We start from the raw sequence: 20,093 nt of genomic DNA, 5'->3' as shown, positions 1-20,093 counted from the left end.
GTTCATCTCTTCTTCAGATACATCTACCATGACCGCTTCTCTGAAGATAGGATGTTTGCTCATCTCTTCTTCAGATACATCTACCATGACCTCTTCTCTGAAGAAAAGATGTTTGCTCATCTCTTCTAAGATACTTCTACCATGACCTCTTCTCTGAGGAAAGGATGAGATGTAATTCCTTCATCTCATCTTAATTTAAACAACACCACTGCAGTCACCCGTGAGTCATTTTTAGCAGATGTCTTTATCAGCGAGGCTGAGAACAATTAAAAACGTATTAACTCCCAACTGATTGTAAAAAACGTATTTATTTTTATTGTAACTCATTTATTCCTATTCATGGTCTACCAGCTGAGATCTCCCTAATAATTGATTAACTTCATTATCTTAAATCGACGATCTGGTCGCTGGGCAGCGAGAGAAGACGTGAATCTGCTTCCCTCGGGGTAAGACCAGTTCCTTACTGGTTTCTGATCATTTAGCTCAGCTTTCTTTCAGACACTCTGATGACCATATTTATTTAACCTCTAACTTCAGATTGAATCTTGAGTAGACATGTGGATATAATGTATTCAGATCCCTGTACTCAAACACATTTAAAGCAAATGTGGAAGTGTACAAAATGTAGATCCAGTGAGAACAAACTCTTGTACTAACAAAATATAACGCACACTTTGTCATCCAAACGCTGTCAATATTAGTTCAGTCCATCCCCCTATAACATCTCTGTACAAACGGAATGAGTGTCATTAAGGTGTATAAACTACAAACCGTGCAGGACAGCAGTTAAGACCTTGTTACCAAGGTCTTACCAAGACCTTGGTAACAACGCCCCCTGCTGGTGTCAATCGCGACTACATGTTAACGAAACATCCCTAAACATGTCCGTTTATTCAGGGCAATAGGGTTGTATGTTATAGTTCATGTATTTAGGGTTCTATTGTATAGTCCGGATTTTATATATTTAATTGAACGTAGATATATTGTTTTCAATAACAGGCCGTTATTCTTATAACCATTGATCCTAAATTCCAAATACATTCTCTAAACTCTCCTTTTAATCCAGGTTTAAATTATGATTTACTGAAAAACGGAAATAACAACATGCTGGTGAGTATTACGCTTTATTTTCATCAAGAAGATAAAACACAAAATATTTGTTGTCACAGGAAAAATACATCAAACATCCATTATACAAACAAGCTAGTTTGTATAAAGTTCAAAACAGTGGAGGTGTCACAGTCATCTTCACCACTTCACAGGCTTGATGAACTTATTTCAGATCAAATGTTTTATGTTCGGCATTATTTATGACTTGCTGAACTCGAGGCAACACGGCAACACCGTTCTGTGAGTCGGCCGAACCAGGAACCTGGAACTCTTTTCAGAACTAAGGCACGTTGTCGTCATGGTAATGGTGGGATGGAAGACCTCGGTGAAGGAGTCAGACAGACGGGAGCTGGGTCGGCTCTCTTCCTCCTTTTCTTCCTCCTCCTCCTCCACTCACTCCACTTCCCTCTCCTCCTTCTCTTCTTCCTCTACTTACTCCCTCTCCTCCTTGTCTTTCTCCTCCTCTCCTTACTCTTCGTCCCTCTCCTCCTCCCTCCTCTTCCTCTTCGTGTTCAGAGCCGTCCACCACAGTGGAGCTCAGGGCCTTGAGGTCACCGAGGACAGACAGGAGGGTCTCTGACACACACACACACACACACACACACACACACACACACACACACACACACACACACACACACACACACACACACACACACACACACACACACACACACACACACACACACACACACACACTAAAATAATGATTTGCATTACATTTCCTTTAGTGGTGGGCACGTGACCTGTGGTGTGCACGTGACCTGGGGTGTGCACGTGACCTGTGGTGTGCGCGTGACCTGTGGTGTGCACGTGGGCTGTGGTGTGCACGTGGGCTGTGGTGTGAGGGTGGGACAGTCACCTGTGTTGTGTGTGGTGTGCACGTGACCTGTGGTGTGCACGTGACCTGTGGTGTGCACGTGACCTGGGGTGTGCACGTGGGTCAGTTACCTGTGTTGTGTGTGGGGTCTCGTGGGCGGCTGGATGACATGCGAGCTCTCCTGACCTCAGTCACATGACCCCTCTCCTGGACACTGGCCTGGAAGTCACATGACCCCAAGGTCAGAGGTCAACACATTGGTTGTTTTCAGAAATTGTTTCATATTCTATTACTGTATCTCTATCCTACCAGCAGGTCATGTATATCTATAGCTGTATATCTACCCTACCAGGTTGTGTATATCTATAGCTGTATATCTATCCTACCAGGTTGTGTGTATATCTATAGCTGTATATCTATCCTACCAGGTTGTGTGTATATCTATAGCTGTATATCTACCCTACCAGGTTGTGTATGTCTTAAGCTGTCTATCCTACCGGCAGGTTATATATCTTTAGTGTAGATCTATCCTACCAGGTTGTGTATATCTATAGCTATATATCTACCCTACCAGCAGCAGGTTTCTGTCCGTCTCCGTCTCCTTCAGGCGTCTTTGCAGGTCCTGGATCTCCGTCTGTGATTGGTCGACCTGGAGCTGCTGGTCCCGCCTCCCCTGTTCCCGCTCCCGGGTCACCTGTCTGTCAAGCTGCCGCAGCGACATCACTGGCGGGGAGAGGGGGAGGCGTCAGGCGAATCAGGGCCCAGCGTGGAGGGTGGGGGCGGACCCTGACCCTGGCGAGTGACTCCACCCACCTGCTTTTGTGTGCTCTCTGCGGGCGGTGTTCACCTGGGACTCCGCCTCCCGCAGACGCTCCGTAAGCCCCGCCTCCGCCTCCCGCAGGGCTGCGCACACACACACACACACACACACACACACACACACACACACACACACACACACACACACACACACACACACACACACACACACACACACACACACACACACACACACACACACACACACACACACACACACATTAGATAACTACACGGTGTGTTCGTTTGTAAAAGGTAACATGGGGCACCCCCCCCTCACCCTGCTGGCTCTGCTCCTGCTGCAGGAGGAGCTGGGAGTGCAACTCCTCCAGCCGCGCCTTGGCCTCCTCCAGCCGTGCCTGCGTCTCGTGCTCCCGCCGCTGCACCTCCTCCTGGGAGGAGAGCGCCCCGGCCAGGGCCTCTCTGCTCCGATCCAGCTCCTCCTGCTGCTCCTTCAGCTGACACCCGACTGGAGGAGGAGGAGGAGGAGGAGGAGGAGGAGGAGGAGGAGGAGGAGAGTAAGGAGATGATGATGAGCAGACAACACTGGGTGGAGGGGCGGTTGGGAATGGAGGTGGTGGTAGTGGAGGTTTTCATGGTGGATGTGCTGGTGGAGATGGCGGTGCTCATGGGTGTAGTGGTGGTCTATAATATGTGGGGGGTGTGGTGATGGGGTTGAGGGGGTCCTACATGTCTCTCTCAGCTGGGCCAGGGCCTTGTCGATGAGGTCCGGGGTTCTCCTCAGCTCCTGGCTGAGTTCCTCTCTCTCCTCGCCCAGCAGATGCAGCTCTGCCTGGAGACGACTCACACTGAGGGGGGAACAGCACTGAGGATCAGTCTGCTGAACAGCTCACTGAGGATCAGTCTGAACAGCTCACTGAGGATCGGTCTGAACAGCTCACTGAGGATCAGTCTGAACAGCTCACTGAGGATCAGTCTGAACAGCTCACTGAGGATCAGTCTAGTGAACAGCTCACTGAGGATCAGTCTGAACAGCTCACTGAGGATCAGTCTGAACAGCTCCCTGAGGATCAGTCTGAACAGCTCACTGAGGATCAGTCTGCTGAACAGCTCACTGAGGATCAGTCTGAACAGCTCACTGAAGATCAGTCTGAACAGCTCACTGAGGATCAGTCTGAACAGCTCACTGAGGATCAGTCTGAACAGCTCACTGAGGATCAGTCTGAACAGCTCACTGAGGATCAGTCTGAACAGCTCACTGAGGATCAGTCTGAACAGCTCACTGAGGATCAGTCTAGTGAACAGCTCACTGAGGATCAGTCTAGTGAACAGCTCACTGAGGATCAGTCTGAACAGCTCACTGAGGATCAGTCTGCTGAACAGCTCACTGAGGATCAGTCTGAACAGCTCACTGAGGATCAGTCTGAACAGCTCACTGAGGATAAGTCTGAACAGCTCACTGAGGATCAGTCTGAACAGCTCACTGAGGATCAGTCTGAACAGCTCACTGAGGATCGGTCTGTTGAGCAGCACACCACAGAGTTGATGGAGATGGCTACAGTCTGCGTTCGAACACTGTCTGCTCTGTTAAAACACACAAAGAACGACTGACTCCATTCGAGTCTCCCCGGTGGTCCTTGGGAGACCGGGTGGAGCGGCCCTCGAGTTGGTGTTGCTGCTCCTCTCCTGGCGGTTCTGAGCCACTCCGGCGGGTCTCTCTGGGTTACAGCGGCGCTACGTGAGACGTGGCTACACGGGGGGGTGTTCTCACCGGTCGTCCGCCTGGGCCGCCTCTCTGGAGCTGAGCTGGAGCTTCTGGAGCGCCGCTCTCCGCCCCAGCAACCCTGAGGAGGCGAGACACACCGCGGGGCTACAGTCAGACAGCTACAGTCAGACACAGCTACAGTCAGACACACAGCTACAGTCAGACACCATGTGACTACAGTCAGACAGACAGCTACAGTCAGACAGACAGCTACAGTCAGACATCGTGTGGCTACAGTCAGACAGCTACAGTCAGACACTGTGTCTCTATGGGTACCTGATAGCTACAGTCAGACACATGTCACTATGGTACCCTGATAGCTACAGTCAGACACCGTGTCTCTATGGCAACCTGACGGCCCCAGTCAGGCAACGTGTCTCTATGGTAACCTGACAGCGACAGTCAGACACCGCGTCTCTATGGTTACCTGACAGCTACAGTCAGACACTCTGTCTCTATAGTACAGCTCTACAGTCAGACACTCTGTCTCTATTGTAACCTGACAGCTACAGTCAGACACCGGGTCTCCAGTAACCCTGATGGTCTGGACCCTGGACGAATAGGACTAGACCTACCCTGGATGGTCTGGACCCTCCTCTTGGCGAAGGTCAGCCTCTGGGAGAAGGCGTTGAGCTGGTCCTGGGACTGGTTGACGTCGGCGACGCGGGCTGCGAACGCCGCGCCGAACCTGCGGAGAGACGAGGTGATACAGCGCGTCTCACATCACAACCCCTCGGACCCCCCACTCCCCCGGTAAAAAGACGTCGCTCACCTCAGGAGCGCCTCCTTCGCGGCCCCCAGGTCGGCGCCGGCCCGGTGCTTCCAGGCCCCCAGCTCCGCGTTCTCCCGGCCCAGCGAGGCCAGCTCCTCCTTCAGGCTCTGGGGACGGAGGGGAGAGCAGCACGGTCAGAGCTCCTCCGCTGGAGCCGACAGCGCCCTCTGCTGGCCGGAACCGGCCCTGACGCACAAGTCAGGTCCGTCCTACTGCCTAACCCCAGGTCCCGTCTCAAAGGGCTCCAACGGCCTACAGTAGACACCCCCCAACCCCCACCCCCACCAGCCACTAATGGATCTTAAGGTGGAACTTTAAGTCTGAAGGCTTATGAGGTTATGGCGTTAAATGTTTAGGAGGTGATGGTGCTTAGTGGTTTGGGAGTTATGGTGTCAAATGGTAAAGAGGTGGGCAGGCTGAGGCTGTGATTGGTCGAGGAGCGTACCTGCGCGGCCACCTCCTCCAGGCGGAGCTGGGCCAGCCTGTCGTCCAGGCTGTGCTGCAGGAGCGTGCCCCGGAGCTGCTCCTGCTGCACCTCCTCCTGCAGGGCCTTCTCCTGCTCCAGCCACAGACGGGGTCAGACGTCAGGGTTCGGTTTGGGGTAATTGCATTTCGACGCGCAAACATTGTTTGGGTTTCCTTCCGTCTCTACTTGACGGTAGAAGGCTTGTCCCCTTCTTCGTTTGTTTTGAGTTCAAATGACGAACCACTCAGACTATAAGTGCAGATGTCACCACGGTGAACTATCTACAGGAAGAACAAGCAGTGGACGCGTGTGTGTGTGTGTGTGTGTGTGTGTGTGTGTGTGTGTGTGTGTGTGTGTGTGTGTGTGTGTGTGTGTGTGTGTGTGTGTGTGTGTGTGTGTGTGTGTGTGTGTGTGTGTGTGTGTGTGTGTGTGTGTGTGTGTGGTTCTCCAGGGTTCCCCGGTGTCTCCTCACCCCTGAGCGAGCCCGCTCCCTCTCCCTCTTCTGCTCCAGCTCCTGGGTCCGCAGACGGACGCACAGCGAGTACACCTTCTCCCTCCAGAGCCGCAGCAGCCGGAGCGCATCGCCGCCGCCGCCGCCGCCGGGCGGCTGGGGGTCCGACAGGGTCTGCAGAGAGGTCAGAGGTCAGAGGTCAGGCAGCAGAGCATCCGGAGGCCAGCTCCTGCCCCGTGGTACTGAGGGGTCGGCTCATGGGGTTGGAGTGGTTTCATACGTGACGCGTTGGCGTTCGGACACATCCGGTTCCACAGCAGGAATCCTAACCTCTCGATTTGTTAGCGGAACGCAGAACATGTATGACGTCAAGTTTTCTTCCTCTCATAAACAGGAGATGTATTCCTTGCGTAGAAGGATGTCAGCGATTGAATGGTAAACTAAAATTTGTAATCCTGTGGTATCCGGTCTGCCCCAAAGTGTTGATTAATGAGGTTGTCATCGGAAATCAGTGGATACTTCTAGATCCCTGTTATGCCCTGGTTGAGACTCTCCTTGGAGATGTTTAAAGATTTCTCAGAAAAATACTATTATTATTCCCTCATAGTATTAGTCTCCTGCTCACTGCGACCCCCTCAGTCTGTCCCGTTTCTGTCTACCAAGCTTCGGGGTCTCTCCACACGGAATGGTGACCAAAAGAGGAAGAGGAGGAGGAGGAGGAGGGGGAGGAAGAGGAGGAGGAGGAACCTTGTGGAGGACTTTCTGCTCCTGCAGGGTGAGGATCTCGTTGACACACTTCAGTCTGACGCTGAGGAGATCTGCGGTCTTCTCCAGGGCTTCCTTCTCCCTGCCGAGCTTCTACAACGACCGGGAAGAACCAACATAATGGATGTGAATATGGTGCCGCATATTAATGGTGTTCATCTGCAACATGCTGACCTACTGAGATGGCCTACTGAGATGACCTACAATACATCCAGCGAGCGACAAGCTGCGGTTTCCTGAGGATGTTACTTGAACCCTGAATGAACTGGGAATAGTTAGTGAGTGAGCGGTCTAACTCAACCCTGAATCATCTGTGATTAGTTAGTGAGCGGGGGGTCTAACTCAACCCTGAATGAACTGGGATTAGTTAGTGAGTGGTCTAACTCAACCCTGAATGAACTGGGATTAGTGAGTGAGTGGTCTAACTCAACCCTGAATGAACGGTGATTAGTAAGTGAGTGAGTGAGCGGTCTAACTGAACCCTGGTTGAACCGTGGTTAGTCAGTGAGTGAGTGAGCGGTCTAACTGAACCCTGGTTGAACCGTGGTTAGTCAGTGAGTGAGTGAGCGGTCTAACTGAACCCTGGTTGAACCGTGGTTAGTCAGTCAGTGAGTGGCCTCACCTGTATGGTCTCCCCCAGCCTCTCCTCCTCCCCCCTCTCGGGGGACATCTCCCCGATGTATCCTCTGAGGTTCTGCAGCGTGGCCGCCTGGCCCTCCAGGTCTTGTCTCGCTTGGCTGGAAAAACAGAAACCAGGTCGACCAATGAGAACCCGAGGAGAAACAACTTCCTCCGATCGTCTCCCAGCTCGTCTGCGTGCAGCGGGGCAGGTACCTGAGCTGGTCTCTGAGCGCGTCTCTCTCGGCCGTCGCCGTCCCGAGATGGCTCTGTAGTTGCAGCATCTGGGTTGCCATGGCGTCCAGGCTGCTCTGGAGCTGGTCCCTAGCGACCGCCGCAGCCTCCGTCTCTGTGGCGTGGGACGCGGTCAGCTGCTGCCGCTGGAGGGGCAGGAGGACACCGGTGAAGGGCAACGCCCACAACCACTGTGGCTCCGCCCACTAACCGCATGGCTCCGCCCCCTCAAGGAATATTCATGACCATGACTTCCCAAGACCCACCCATAAACATTCTGACTCCGCCCACAAACGAACTTGGCCTATGAAAATACTTGCTCTGCCTAAACCATAAAACCAAGATGAGCCAATCGCACGTAGACCACACCCACAGGGTCCTATTGGCTAAACAGGAGAGGATCATGTTCTAGTCATTTATATAACCGAGAAGTTCTCTGAAAGATAGACCCTCCCACTTTGCATGTTAATAGAGACCCCCTTCAAACAGTCTGTCACAGACAGACAGACAGACAGACAGACAGACAGACAGACAGACAGACAGACAGACAGACAGACAGACAGACAGACAGACAGACCTCTGTCTGGTGGGTTTTCTGTAGATTCTCCATCTGGGTGGTCAGGTCGATGTTCCTCCTCTTCGCCTCCTCCTCCTCCTCCTCCCTGCTCCTCTCAGCCCCCCGGAGGAGCGTGTGCGCCTCCTCTCGGCTCCACGCCTCCTCCTTCCTCAGCCTCCTGATCTCCTCCTCTGACTCCTTCTCCATGGTTACCAGCTGAGGACCAACAAAGGTCATGATAAACATCTGGTCATTACAGCCCTAGTGAACCCAACCCTAGTGAACCCACCCTAGTGAACCAACCCTAGTGAACCCAACCCTAGTGAACCCAACCCTAGTGAACCCACCCTAGTGAACCAACCCTAGTGAACCCAACCCTAGTGAACCCAACCCTAGTGAACCCACCCTAGTGAACCCAACCCTAGTGAACCCAACTCTAGTGAACCCAACCCTAGTGAACCCAACCCTAGTGAACCCAACCCTAGTGAACCCAACCCTAGTGAACCCAACCCTAGTGAACCCAACCCTAGTGAACCCAACCCTAGTGAACCAACCCTAGTGAACCAACCCTAGTGAACCAACCCTAGTGAAGCCAACCCTAGTGAAGCCAACCCTAGTGAACCAACCCTAGTGAACCCAACCCTAGTGAACCCAACCCTAGTGAAGCCAACCCTAGTGAACCCAACCCTAGTGAACCCAACCCTAGTGAACCAACCCTAGTGAACCCAACCCTAGTGAACCAACCCTAGTGAACCAACCCTAGTGAACCAACCCTAGTGAACCCAACCCTAGTGAAGCCAACCCTAGTGAACCCAACTCTAGTGAACCAACCCTAGTGAACCCAACCCTAGTGAACCCAACCCTAGTGAACCCAACCCTAGTGAACAAACACTAGTGAACCCAACCCTAGTGAACCCAACTCTAGTTAACAAACCCTAGTGAACCAAAACCAATAGTTAACCCAAACCAATAGTGAATCAACACTTGTTAGGTCAATATAGAAACCAACAAGCTTGTGGCAGCAGTAGAATATGAGGAGGAGGTCAGTGGATTGATGTTGAAGCTGGTTGATATGAGGGGCTACCTGTGAGGATATCTTCTGGTTCTCCTGGAGGCTCTGCTGGAGCTCCAGACTGACCTGGTCCAGCCTGGACCGGGTCTGACCCAGTTCACAGCGCAGTGTCTCCAGCTCAGCACCCTGTCTACAGGAGGGAACAGAGAGGACATCCAGTCATCAGGCTGGAGCAGACACTGAATCAGAACCATGTCATTAAGGAGCAGGTAGGGGTTAGACAGTACAGAGACAGGTCACTAAGGAGCAGGTAGGGGTTAGACAGTACAGAGACAGGTCATTAAGGAGCAGGTAGGGGTTAGACAGTACAGAGACAGGTCATTAAGGAGCGGGTAGGGGTTAGACAGTACAGAGACAGGTCATTAAGGAGCAGGTAGGGGTTAGACAGTACAGAGACAGGTCATTAAGGAGCAGGTAGGGGTTAGACAGTACAGAGACAGGTCATTAAGGAGCAGGTAGGGGTTAGACAGTACAGAGACAGGTCATTAAGGAGCAGGTAGGGGTTTGACAGGACAGAGACGGGTCATTAAGGAGCAGGTAGGGGTTAGATAGTAGAGACAGGTCATTAAGGAGCAGGTAGGGGTTAGACAGTACCGATCAATGTGCGTGGTTTGTGTGTGTGTGTGTGTGTGCGTGTCTGCGTGGTTTGTGTGTGCGTGCGTGTCTCTATGTGTGTGTGTGTGTGTGCGTGCGTGCGTGCCTGCTTGGTTTGTGTGTGTGTGTGTGCGTGCCTCTATGTGTGTGTGCGTGCGTGTCTCTGTGTGTGCGTGCGTGCGTGCGTGCGTGCGTGCGTGCGTGCGTGCGCACGCACAACTATATCTAAGTTATAAAATAATAAATATTAAAAGTGCAAACTGCTAGTATTGAAAAAGGAACAACATGGTAATAGTGAAAAATGTTGATGACTCGTATTACACGGATGAAGCAACACTATATCCGTGCAATACGAGTCTGTTTTTACAGTTTTCACGCACACACACACACACACACACACACACACATATATAAATATATATATATAAATTACTACATTTGTTCAATAATAATATAGTAAGAGCAAAAGCCCTGCGTATCAAATATAATTCAATACCAATAAATAGCAAATCCAGAGCTTTAAACAAGGACGAGGGTAAGGACATCTGTCTTTCATTAAACCATGCGTGCGTGCGTGCGTGCGTGCGTGCGTGCGTGCGTGTGCGTGTGCGTGAGTGTGTGTATATATACCTGTGGAGGGTGCCGTCCTTGTCTCGTAGCTCGCCCCGCTGTCTCTCCTCGCTCTCCTTCAGGGCCTCCAGCTGACCCCGGAGCCTCTCCGCCTCCACCCGCTGCGTCTCCACCCGCACACGCCACTCCGCCTCCAGCCTCATCCACCCCTCACCTCCCCCACCTCCCCCACCTCCACCACCTCCGCCCTCCACAAACCTGGGGGAGGGAAACCAGTTTAAATGTAGGCCTACTACTGGTGTAAATGTTTAATGAATGAGTAACACGTTCTTATTTCCCAGTTGCTAACACTGCACCATTATTATACCATTAACCCAGGATCTAATATGTTGAGTTCAATGTTTAGAGGGGTTTCGTAATGTTCAGTGGTGAACCATTCTCTCTGGTGTGTGTGTGTGTGTGTGTGTGTGTGTGTGTGTGTGTGTGTGTGTGTGTGTGTGTGTGTGTGTGTGTGTGTGTGTGTGTGTGTGTGTGTGTGTGTGTGTGTGTGTGTTCATTTTAGCGTAGGTGCGCACCAAGACAAACGTCATGGTGATAACATTCGTGCTAACCTAGCTAATAACCGGATTATTGTGATGGCTACCTTCCATTGGAGTCTGTAGACCGGCACCTTCCTCTCAAAGAGTCTCCCTGTAGCGTCATCAGCCTTTGGTTCTCCTTCCGGAGTTCCAGAACTTCCCCCTGGGCCCGGGACACGGCGAGCCACGCCGCGGCCGGATTTGAGACCCCGGGACCGGCGGCGGAGCTCCAGGACTCCGTGGCCGTCTGGTTGTGGACCCCGCGGACAGACGCGGAGGTCTGGACCCCGCGGACGGACGAGGACGTCTGGACGGCGGAGGTGAAGTGGGACGGCGGCATCAGGTCCTTCTGAATGTTCCCTGAATACAACAGTTAGAATTACACAGCAAATTTTAACGCTCCTTTCACCAACTTTAGCAGTTTGAAGAAACCCCCATGCTGAGGCAGACCAGCTCGGTACATGATGGTAATACCGTACTGGTTCCTGCAGAACCAGGACGGGTGACAGATGGACTTCCTACGGGTCCACTCCTGTAACTCACCGGGGAGAGGTGGTGCGGTGAAGTCCGTGGGCACGCTGAGCTTCTCTCCGGCAGCGGTCTGTTCCTCCATGTCGGTTAAGCTTTATTAATAGTTTTATTAATAGTTTTATTGAGGTTTCATTCTGAAGTGTTGCGGGTTCCACTGAGCGGCTGCGTTTCCTGTTTGTCTTCCCGCGGATATACCCCCTCCTGGTTGCCGTAGTTACAGACTCCTCCTCCTCCTCCTGCTCGGTGCTGGTTTACATCATCATGGTTCTTGTCCAGTTGTCCCATCATGAACTCGAAACATATTTCAACCGTAAACAGCAACACAGCAACAATGAATCATAACACGTTGCGGGGTTAACAGGTTGTGCGGGGATTACTCCAATCTGCTCAACCGCTGCCGTTGAGCAAGGCACCACTGGGACCGTAGCAGGAGCGTTAGGGTTATAACTATATCTAAGTTATAAAATAATAAATATTAAAAGTGCAAACTGCTAGTATTGAAAAAGGAACAACATGGTAATAGTGAAAAATGTTGATGACTCGTATTACACGGATGAAGCAACACTATATCCGTGCAATACGAGTTTTCACACACACACACACACACACACACACACACACACACACACACACACACACACACACACACACACACACACACACACACACACACACACACACACACACACACACACACACATATATATAAATATATATATATAAATGACTACATTTGTTCAATAATATTATAGTTAGTGCAAAAGCCCTGCGTTTCAAATATAATTCAATACCAATAAATAGCAAATCCAGAGCTTTAAACAAGGACGAGGGGAAGGACCTCTGTCCTTCATTAAACCATAAACTATGGTGTATAATGGACATTGACTGAGACTATCTAAACCACATCAATCTCAAGGTAACGGGCAACATAAATCTACTTTTAAAGATGAACTGGTGGACGCCAGATTAATATAAAAACATAGGCTTGTCTTTACAACCCCAGCCTTTCATGGGGGTTTTATTTCCTAGCTGTGTTATCTGTCCGTTTATGTGATTTGATGGTATTGTCGCCGTGGGATGCGGTGATCTGCTCTGAGTGGAGGGCTGAGGGCGGCGATTCAAAACGTGAAGGAGATCAAAGCTGGCGCCTCGCTAACAGACAGGTGTGAGGGAGGTGCCCAGGAGGGGTTCCCCTCGCCACTATCTCCTCCTCCCTTACACCTCCCCTCCTCCTCCCTTACTCCTCCCCTCCTCCTCCCTTACTCCTCCCCTCCTCCTCCCTTACACCTCCTCTCCTCCTCCCTTACTCCTCCCCTCCTCTCCTCCTCCCTTACACCTCCCCTCCTCCTCCCTTACTCCTCCTCCCTTACACCTCCTCTCCTCCTCCCTTACTCCTCCACTGCTCCTCCTCCCTTGCTCCTCCTCTCCTCCTCCCTTACTCCTCCCCTCCTCCCTTACACCTCCCCTTCTCCCTTACACCTCCCCTCCTCCTCCCTTACTCCTCCCCTCCTCTCCTCCTCCGTTACTCCTCCCCTCCTCCTCCCTTACACCTCCACTGCTCCTCCTCCCTCACCTCCTCCCCTGTGTAAGGGAGGAGGTGAGGGAGATGCAGGGGGGGGGGGGGGGGGGGTGGAGGGGGGAGTAAAGGGAGGCGGAGAAGGGTTTGATGGGAGGATGAATAATTGAATGAAAGGCTGAAGCAACCCTGTGGAGGTGAACACTTGAATACTGAATACGTTTGAATTCTCTCCCTCGACCACCCCTCACCCTCTCATAGTACACTGTTAATAATGATCGTGTTACTCTCCGCTCCATAAGAGAGCAACAACAACATAGACGTCTACTCCACAGTTAAAGCAGCAGTAGTATAGTAAGAATGGTCTATAGTGTGCCTGATTGTCTGCCTGCTGTTGATATTGATTGTGTTGATCTGATCAGGCCCCATGAGATCTTGATCAGCAATCCCATAATAAGAGGAGTGTGGGGGGATTAGAGAACTGCTGGCGCGTGCGTGAACCTGTCTGGAGCCACCTACTCTAGCCTCCGTCTCTCCGCGGAGCCGCTGTCCTCCTCGGAGCCTTCTGGAACACGCTGGCCCGGGGCATCTGTCGCTGCTCCAGTCTTCGGCAGATCTGGGAGAGGAGATGTGAGCAGACTGCGTTCCTCCTCAGTGCTGCTCTCGGAGCCAGGTCTATTCTGAGACGGCTTGAGGCTCTTCCATCCCTCCTCTCGCGCTCTCTCTCTCTCTCTCTCTCTCTCTCTCTCTCTCTCTCTCTCTCTCTCTCTCTCTCTCTCTCTCTCTCTCTCTCTCTCTCTCTCTCTCTCTCTCTCTCCCTCCACCTCAGAGCAGCCCGGGGCCCGGGGCCGGCGGGCGACCAGGGGCAGAGCTTTGTACCCGGGGCCAGTCCTCCCTAGTGCCCCCCTCCAGGGAGGGCTGGAGGGTCCGGCAGCATGACAGACAGCAGAGACATCTAGACAAATCGAATATATACATATAGATACATCTATATATATCTATAAATCTATACATACACATAGATAAATCAATATGTATATCTATATGTATGTTGATACATCGATTTACTCATAGATCTATATGTCTATATATATAATAATAATAATACATTGCATTTGTATAGCGCCTTTCTCTCACTCAAAGCGCTAGATATATATATATATACTGTATATAGAGAGAGATACATATTGAGGACCAATATAGATAAACATACATATATATATATAAGGTTGAGAGAGAGAGAGAGAGAGAGAGAGAGAGAGAGAGAGAGAGGGGGGGGGGGGGGGGGGGAGAGAGAGAGAGTGAAAGAGGGAGAGGGTGAGTGAAAGAGGGAGAGGGTGAGAGAGAGAGGGATTTGTAGGAGTTAACAAAGTGTCATGTAGGCCTGAACCAGAAACCTACATCTAAATAACATCATCTATTCACACTGTCCTTCTCCCATCGCTGCATCAGACCCCCATGCGTCCACTGGGTATTTTCACCATTTAGGGATCGATCTCTGATCGATGCTCTGCAAGGCTGAGCTCGCGGCCCGGGATGTCCGTGTTGTGGTGTCTGTGTTGATGATTACCATCTTCTGCCTCTAAAACCTTTGGCTAGTTCATCTCCTACACCTTAACTCGGAACCCGGTCGCCTAGACCCGTCCTGAGGACCAGTGGGCGGGGCCTCCAGCTCCGGTACAGCCAACTGGTCCTCCTCGACCACTGATTGGTTGGTAACGGAACGAGAAAGCACCGCCCACTGTACGTTCGGTCCATGAAAAAAAACAAAAAAAACGAATTCAACGCACTGGCGTTTCATCCTTCGCGGTTGCCTAGTAACGCGCTGGCAGCGGGAGCTCCGTCGAAACCATTGGCGCGCCTGACCTTGGCGTCGTGGATGCGCAACGCACACTCACACACACTCACTCTCACACACACACTCACTCCCTCACTCTCACACACACACATACACACACACACACTCACTCAAACCCTCACAGCGCCGGGTCTTTTCTTATCCAAACATTGAATGTAAAGCGAGGTAGTGATTTGGGAGGAGAGGCTGCGTGGTGCTGAAGTGAATGGATGGAGACACGGACCGAGGAGGAGACTACATCTATGGACTGAAGAGAACCCGCGCGTGAGAGCAGGTGCGTTAACCCGTCGTTTTATCAGCCGTAGAGATGGCCGCTGCTCTATCGGGTGATCCACGGTGTTCGTGCCGATGTGTCTCAGGTTCGACCTCCTCATATCGCAGTCCACCGTGTTGCCTGTTTCCCCCTCTCGTTATTCACCAAACGTTCCCACGAGTATGTTGGCGCAACACAGAACACAGCAGCCCGTTTGCAATATTTTGGGCTGTGGCTTTTTTTTTTGTGCGTGTCCATTTTGCGTGAAATGGTGACTGATGCATGTTGCTAGAAGCTGTAGCCCGTAAGGTGTGCAGCAGCAGACGAGGCTTTGGGCTGGTGTTGAGGGCGGGGGGGGGGCGCAGAGGCGAGCGGCCGGATCTGACAACGCAAGGGCATCTGATGTGATATCTCTCCGCCACCTCCTCGGGCCGCAGAATATCAGATGGGATATGTTGGTGGCGAGGCCTGTTAGGCCACACGATAACAGCGATGCTGCAGGACGGCGGGCTTCCGACGGTCAGGAGGAGTTGGGAGTTAGATCTGGAAAACCGGGATGATCCCGGGTACTAAGGTGGTGGTGGTGGTGGTGGTGGGGGGGGGGGGTTGCAACCGTTCTGCTAGCACGAGGAGCCCCACTGGTAACCTGGCTAACTTATCGCTTCATGGGTCTGCTTTGGGCAGGAGGATTGATTTGAGCAGGAGGACAAATGCCCAAACAGTGTGTGTTCCCCTGCCTGCTTTGTCTCCGGAGAGAGTTCAGGTTGTCATCACCTTGAGAAGCTCTCTTCTCCCCCTATAGCCCCCTCGCTCACCACATGTGATCCCTGAGTTAACGCATCGACTTCGTACGCTGTCCTTCGCAGCTGCGATTACATTTTACATTCAGGGCGTTTAGCAGACGCTTGTATCCAAAGAGACTTACAATAAGTAGCAGTTCTACCCCCAAACACACTGAATCTACCTCCAAACACATGCCTTTCAGGACAGGCTCTGTGTCTCTGAAGGAGACTTGGCGACGCTACCGATTGATTTGGTGTTTCCGTGGCGATGTGATATGCTGATATCTCTCCTCGTCTCCTTTACACTTCACTATCAGAAATAGACTGGCTGCTGCTGCCGTGTTAATGACTCTCACACACGCGTATCATTCCTATACCCTGATACCGTACATCACAGCTCAGCCAGTGATTCATCCTGTATGGGTTCTTCTATTGGTCGGCGGTCTGATGAACCCAAGCAAAGTAAAACAGGTGGCTGCGCTGGAAATCGATCGTGTTTATCATTTAATAACGTAATCTAACACACACACACACACACACACACACACACACACACACACACACACACACACACACACACACACACACTGTTTCACTCGCCAACACACCTTCTACTAGCCAACACACAAACAGAGACACACAAACTCACACACCTTCAACTAACACACACACACACACACACACACACACACACACACACACACACACACACACACACACACACATTCCACTAACACACACACACACACACACCTTCTATAGTAAAAACACACACACACAAACACACCTTGCACTAACACACATGCACACACACACACACACACACACACACACACACACACACACACACACACACAGCTTCCACTAACACACACCTTCCACTAACACACACACGCGCACACACACACACACACACACACGGAACATACACACACACACACACACACCTTCCACTAACATACACATACACATTTTCCACTATAACACACACACACGCACGCACACACACACACACACCCTCCACTAACACACACACACTGACCAATCAGATGGGCAGAGAGACGTGTGTGTTTGTTGGAAGTTTCAGATAACACTCTGCTTTCAATTCATGTCCGATTGATCTGTTGTCCCTGCAGTGTTGGCGAAACGTGTTTTTTATGTGTGTTCATTGTGGCTGTATTAAATTCCCATCAGAGAAATGTAAACCTAATCTAGATTGTGGATGTGTTTATGACGGCTAGATGAGGTTTTGATTTCCTCTCGTGGAGTCCAACGGCTGCTGACTTATACTTTTCATTTGATTCATAAAATGTTTTCAAAAGCCTTGATAAGAAAATAAATAAATCTAAATGGAAGATGAGATGATTATTATTTATGGGATTCTTTATCTTTCGTCTTTCTGTTGTGATCATTTATCTATCATCTATCTGATGTGGTTACATATCTATTATTGATCTGTTGTTATTATATATCATCTTTCTTTTGTGATTATTTATCTATTGTCTTTCTGTTTTGATCATCTATCATCTATCTGTTGTGATTATATATCTATTGTCTTTCTGTTTTGATAATCTTTCATCTATCTGTTGTGTTTAAAGATCTATTTTCGATCAGTTGTAATTATTTATCTATCATACTTCTGTTGTGATTATCTATTTATAATCTTCTGTTGTGATTATTTATCATCTTTCCGTTGTGATCATTTATCATCTTTCTGTTGTGATTATCTATTCATAATCTTCTGTTGTGATTATTAATCATCTTTCTGTTGTGATTATCTATTTATAATCTTCTGTTGTGATAAACTATCATCTTTCTGTTGGGATTATTTATCTATCGTCTTTTTGTTGGGATTATTTATCATCTTTCTGTTGTGATTACTTATCTATCGTCTTTTTGTTGTGATTATTTATCATCTTTCTGTTGTGATTACTTATCCATCGTCATTTTGTTGTGATTATTTATCATCTTTCTGTTCGGATTTTTTATCATCTTTCTGTTGTGATTACTTATCTATCGTCTTTTTTCTGTGATTATTTATCATCTTTCTGTTCGGATTATTTCCAGATCAAATGAGATGAGAGCAGCATCTGGTTTCCGCGGCGACGCATCCTAGGAGCGCCTGGTTTCCATCCCAGCGAGAGGCGGGAGATGTCTGTCTGACAGACGGACCAGACGGAGAACACCCCCCCCCCCCCTCTGAGCTCTGCCCCCCCCCACCCCCCCACCATGCACACCGCCACGTCTGCTGCCCTCCCCTCCTCGCCCGTCCTCCCCTCCTCCCCCAGGGGGGAGCGGCCTCCTCCTCCTCCTTCACCCGCTGGGCCCTCCTGTGGTGGCTCCTCTGCTCCTCCTCCTCCCCCTCCTCCTCCGCCTCTTCCTCCTCCTCCTCCTCCTCCTCCTCCTCCTCCTCCTCCTCCTCCCAGCGGCCCTCTCCCAGCGTCACCACCAGTACGGGAAGCTGCGGGGCCAGCGGGCGGCGGTGCCCAGCGAGGTCCTTCGGCCCGTGGACCAGTACCTGGGGGTCCCCTACGCCTCGCCCCCGCTGGGGGAGAAGCGCTTCATGCCCCCGGAGCAGCCCGCCTCGTGGTCGGGGGTCCGCAACGCCACCCACTCATGCCGGTGTGCCCCCAGAACCTCCACAGCACGGTGCCCGAGGTGATGATGCCTGTGTGGTTCACCTACAGCCTGGACACCGTGGCGGGCTACATCCAGGACCAGAGCGAGGACTGCCTCTACCTCAACATCTACAGCCCCACGACGAGGGTACGCAGGGGGGGGGGGGGCACTGCCGCTCATCACTCACATGGTGTGCGTGGGGGCGTGTGTGTGTGTATGCGTGTGTGTGTGCCTAATGTATGTGGGCGTGTGTGAGCTGCATGTGTTTGTGTATATATATATATATATATATATATATGTGTGTGTGTGTGTGTGGTTGTGGGCGAGTGTGTGTGTGTGTGTGTGTGTGTGTGTGTGAGTGTGTATGTGTGGGGGAGTGTGTGTGGGCGAGCGTGTCTGCCAACATCGTCTCTGTTGCTGCTTTCCCATCAGCCGGGCTGGTTGTCCGCGGTAACCGTCTCCCTCTCCTCTGTGGTGCGTTAGAATGGCGGACCGGGCGCATCATATCTGATAGTTGTTCCGCTGAATACTAAACACGACGCGGGCCTGTCTGATTAGCTATTCCTCAGGGCTGCAGAGACGCTGCGCCGCCAGAACATCAATGTTCCCCGCGCTCAGACTAATCCCCCACATCCCTCTGTGTCCTCCTCTCGCTCCCTAACTCCCCTCCTCCTCCCTCACCTCCTCTCCACCTCCTCCCTCCCCTCCCCCTCCTCCTCCCTCTCGCCTCTCCGCTTCCTCCCTCACCTCCACCTCATCTCTTCTCCATCACCTCCTCCCTGCCTCCCCATCTCCTCCCTCATCTCTCCTCCCTCATCTCTCCTCCTCACCTCCTCGCTCACCTCCTCTCCACCTTCTCTCCACCTCCTCCCTCATCTCTTCTCCACCCCCCCCCCCCCCCCTCTCCACCTCCTCCTTTATCTCCTCTCTATCCCCACCTCCTCTCTACCTCCTCTCTACCTCCACTCTCACCTCATTCCTTACCTCCTCTCTCATCTCCTCTCCATCTCCACCGCTTCCCTCACCTCCTCCCCATCTCCACCTTCCTCACCTCCTCCATCACCTCCTCCATCACCTACTCTCCATCTCCATCTCCCTCCCCTCTCCTCCCCCCTCCTCTACTTCTCCTCCTCTCCTCCTCTCCTCCTCTCCTCCTCTCCTCCCCCACCTCCTCCCCTCTTCCCTAGAGAGCAGTTTGTTCGCAGCAGCAAATCCTTTAACTCAGCAGATAGTCTGGATTCTGTGTGCGTGTGTGTTTGTGTGTGTGTGTGTGTGTGTGTGTGTGTGTGTGTGTGTGTGTGTGTGTGTGTGTGTGTGTGTGTGTGTGTGTGTGTGTGTGTGTGTGTGTGTTTGTTTTATTCACTAAATCTCAAGGCTATGTCA

At 51.4% G+C, this 20,093-nt stretch overlaps 2 protein-coding genes across 2 annotated transcripts in view; one reads left to right on the top strand and one right to left on the bottom strand.

The window, feature by feature from the left end:
- Positions 1-1,107: 1,107 nt before the first annotated feature.
- On the bottom strand, positions 1,108-11,893 carry cchcr1 (coiled-coil alpha-helical rod protein 1). The gene is made up of 19 exons (XM_060057643.1): positions 11,695-11,893; positions 11,217-11,511; positions 10,634-10,831; positions 9,422-9,539; positions 8,359-8,553; positions 7,764-7,927; positions 7,552-7,666; positions 6,912-7,022; positions 6,186-6,338; positions 5,693-5,803; positions 5,248-5,354; positions 5,051-5,163; positions 4,482-4,554; positions 3,440-3,558; positions 3,030-3,218; positions 2,744-2,833; positions 2,502-2,653; positions 2,062-2,149; positions 1,108-1,686 (listed from the first exon to the last, which is right to left on the bottom strand). Exons 1-19 carry the CDS (start codon positions 11,762-11,764, stop codon positions 1,445-1,447), a joined length of 2,703 nt encoding a protein of 900 aa, XP_059913626.1. The 5' UTR covers positions 11,765-11,893; the 3' UTR covers positions 1,108-1,444.
- Positions 11,894-18,533: 6,640 nt separating this feature from the next.
- LOC132462086 (neuroligin-3-like) overlaps positions 18,534-20,093 on the top strand; it is a 10,623-nt gene continuing 9,063 nt past the window's right edge. The window contains 2 exon segments of the mRNA XM_060057683.1: positions 18,534-18,703; positions 18,706-18,855. Coding sequence (XP_059913666.1) covers positions 18,655-18,703; positions 18,706-18,855 — 199 coding nt within the window. The 5' untranslated portion in view covers positions 18,534-18,654.

Source organism: Gadus macrocephalus, chromosome 7 (assembly GCF_031168955.1).
Source record: "Gadus macrocephalus chromosome 7, ASM3116895v1".
Classification (NCBI taxonomy): Eukaryota; Metazoa; Chordata; class Actinopteri; order Gadiformes; family Gadidae; genus Gadus; species Gadus macrocephalus.
Note: the sequence above shows the minus strand (reverse complement) of the source record. Positions and strands in the feature narration are given on the sequence as shown.

Bases quoted from the DNA above. Each gene is read 5' to 3' on its own strand.
- cchcr1 (XM_060057643.1), bottom strand. From the start codon at position 11,764: ATGGAGGAACAGACCGCTGCCGGAGAGAAGCTCAGCGTGCCCACGGAC. The intron at 9,540-10,633 runs GTATATATACAC...TCCCTCCTGTAG, and splicing joins AAGGACGGCACCCTCCACAG to ACAGGGTGCTGAGCTGGAGA. The intron at 3,219-3,439 runs GTAGGACCCCCT...CTCCTCCTCCAG, and splicing joins GGCCCAGCTGAGAGAGACAT to TCGGGTGTCAGCTGAAGGAG.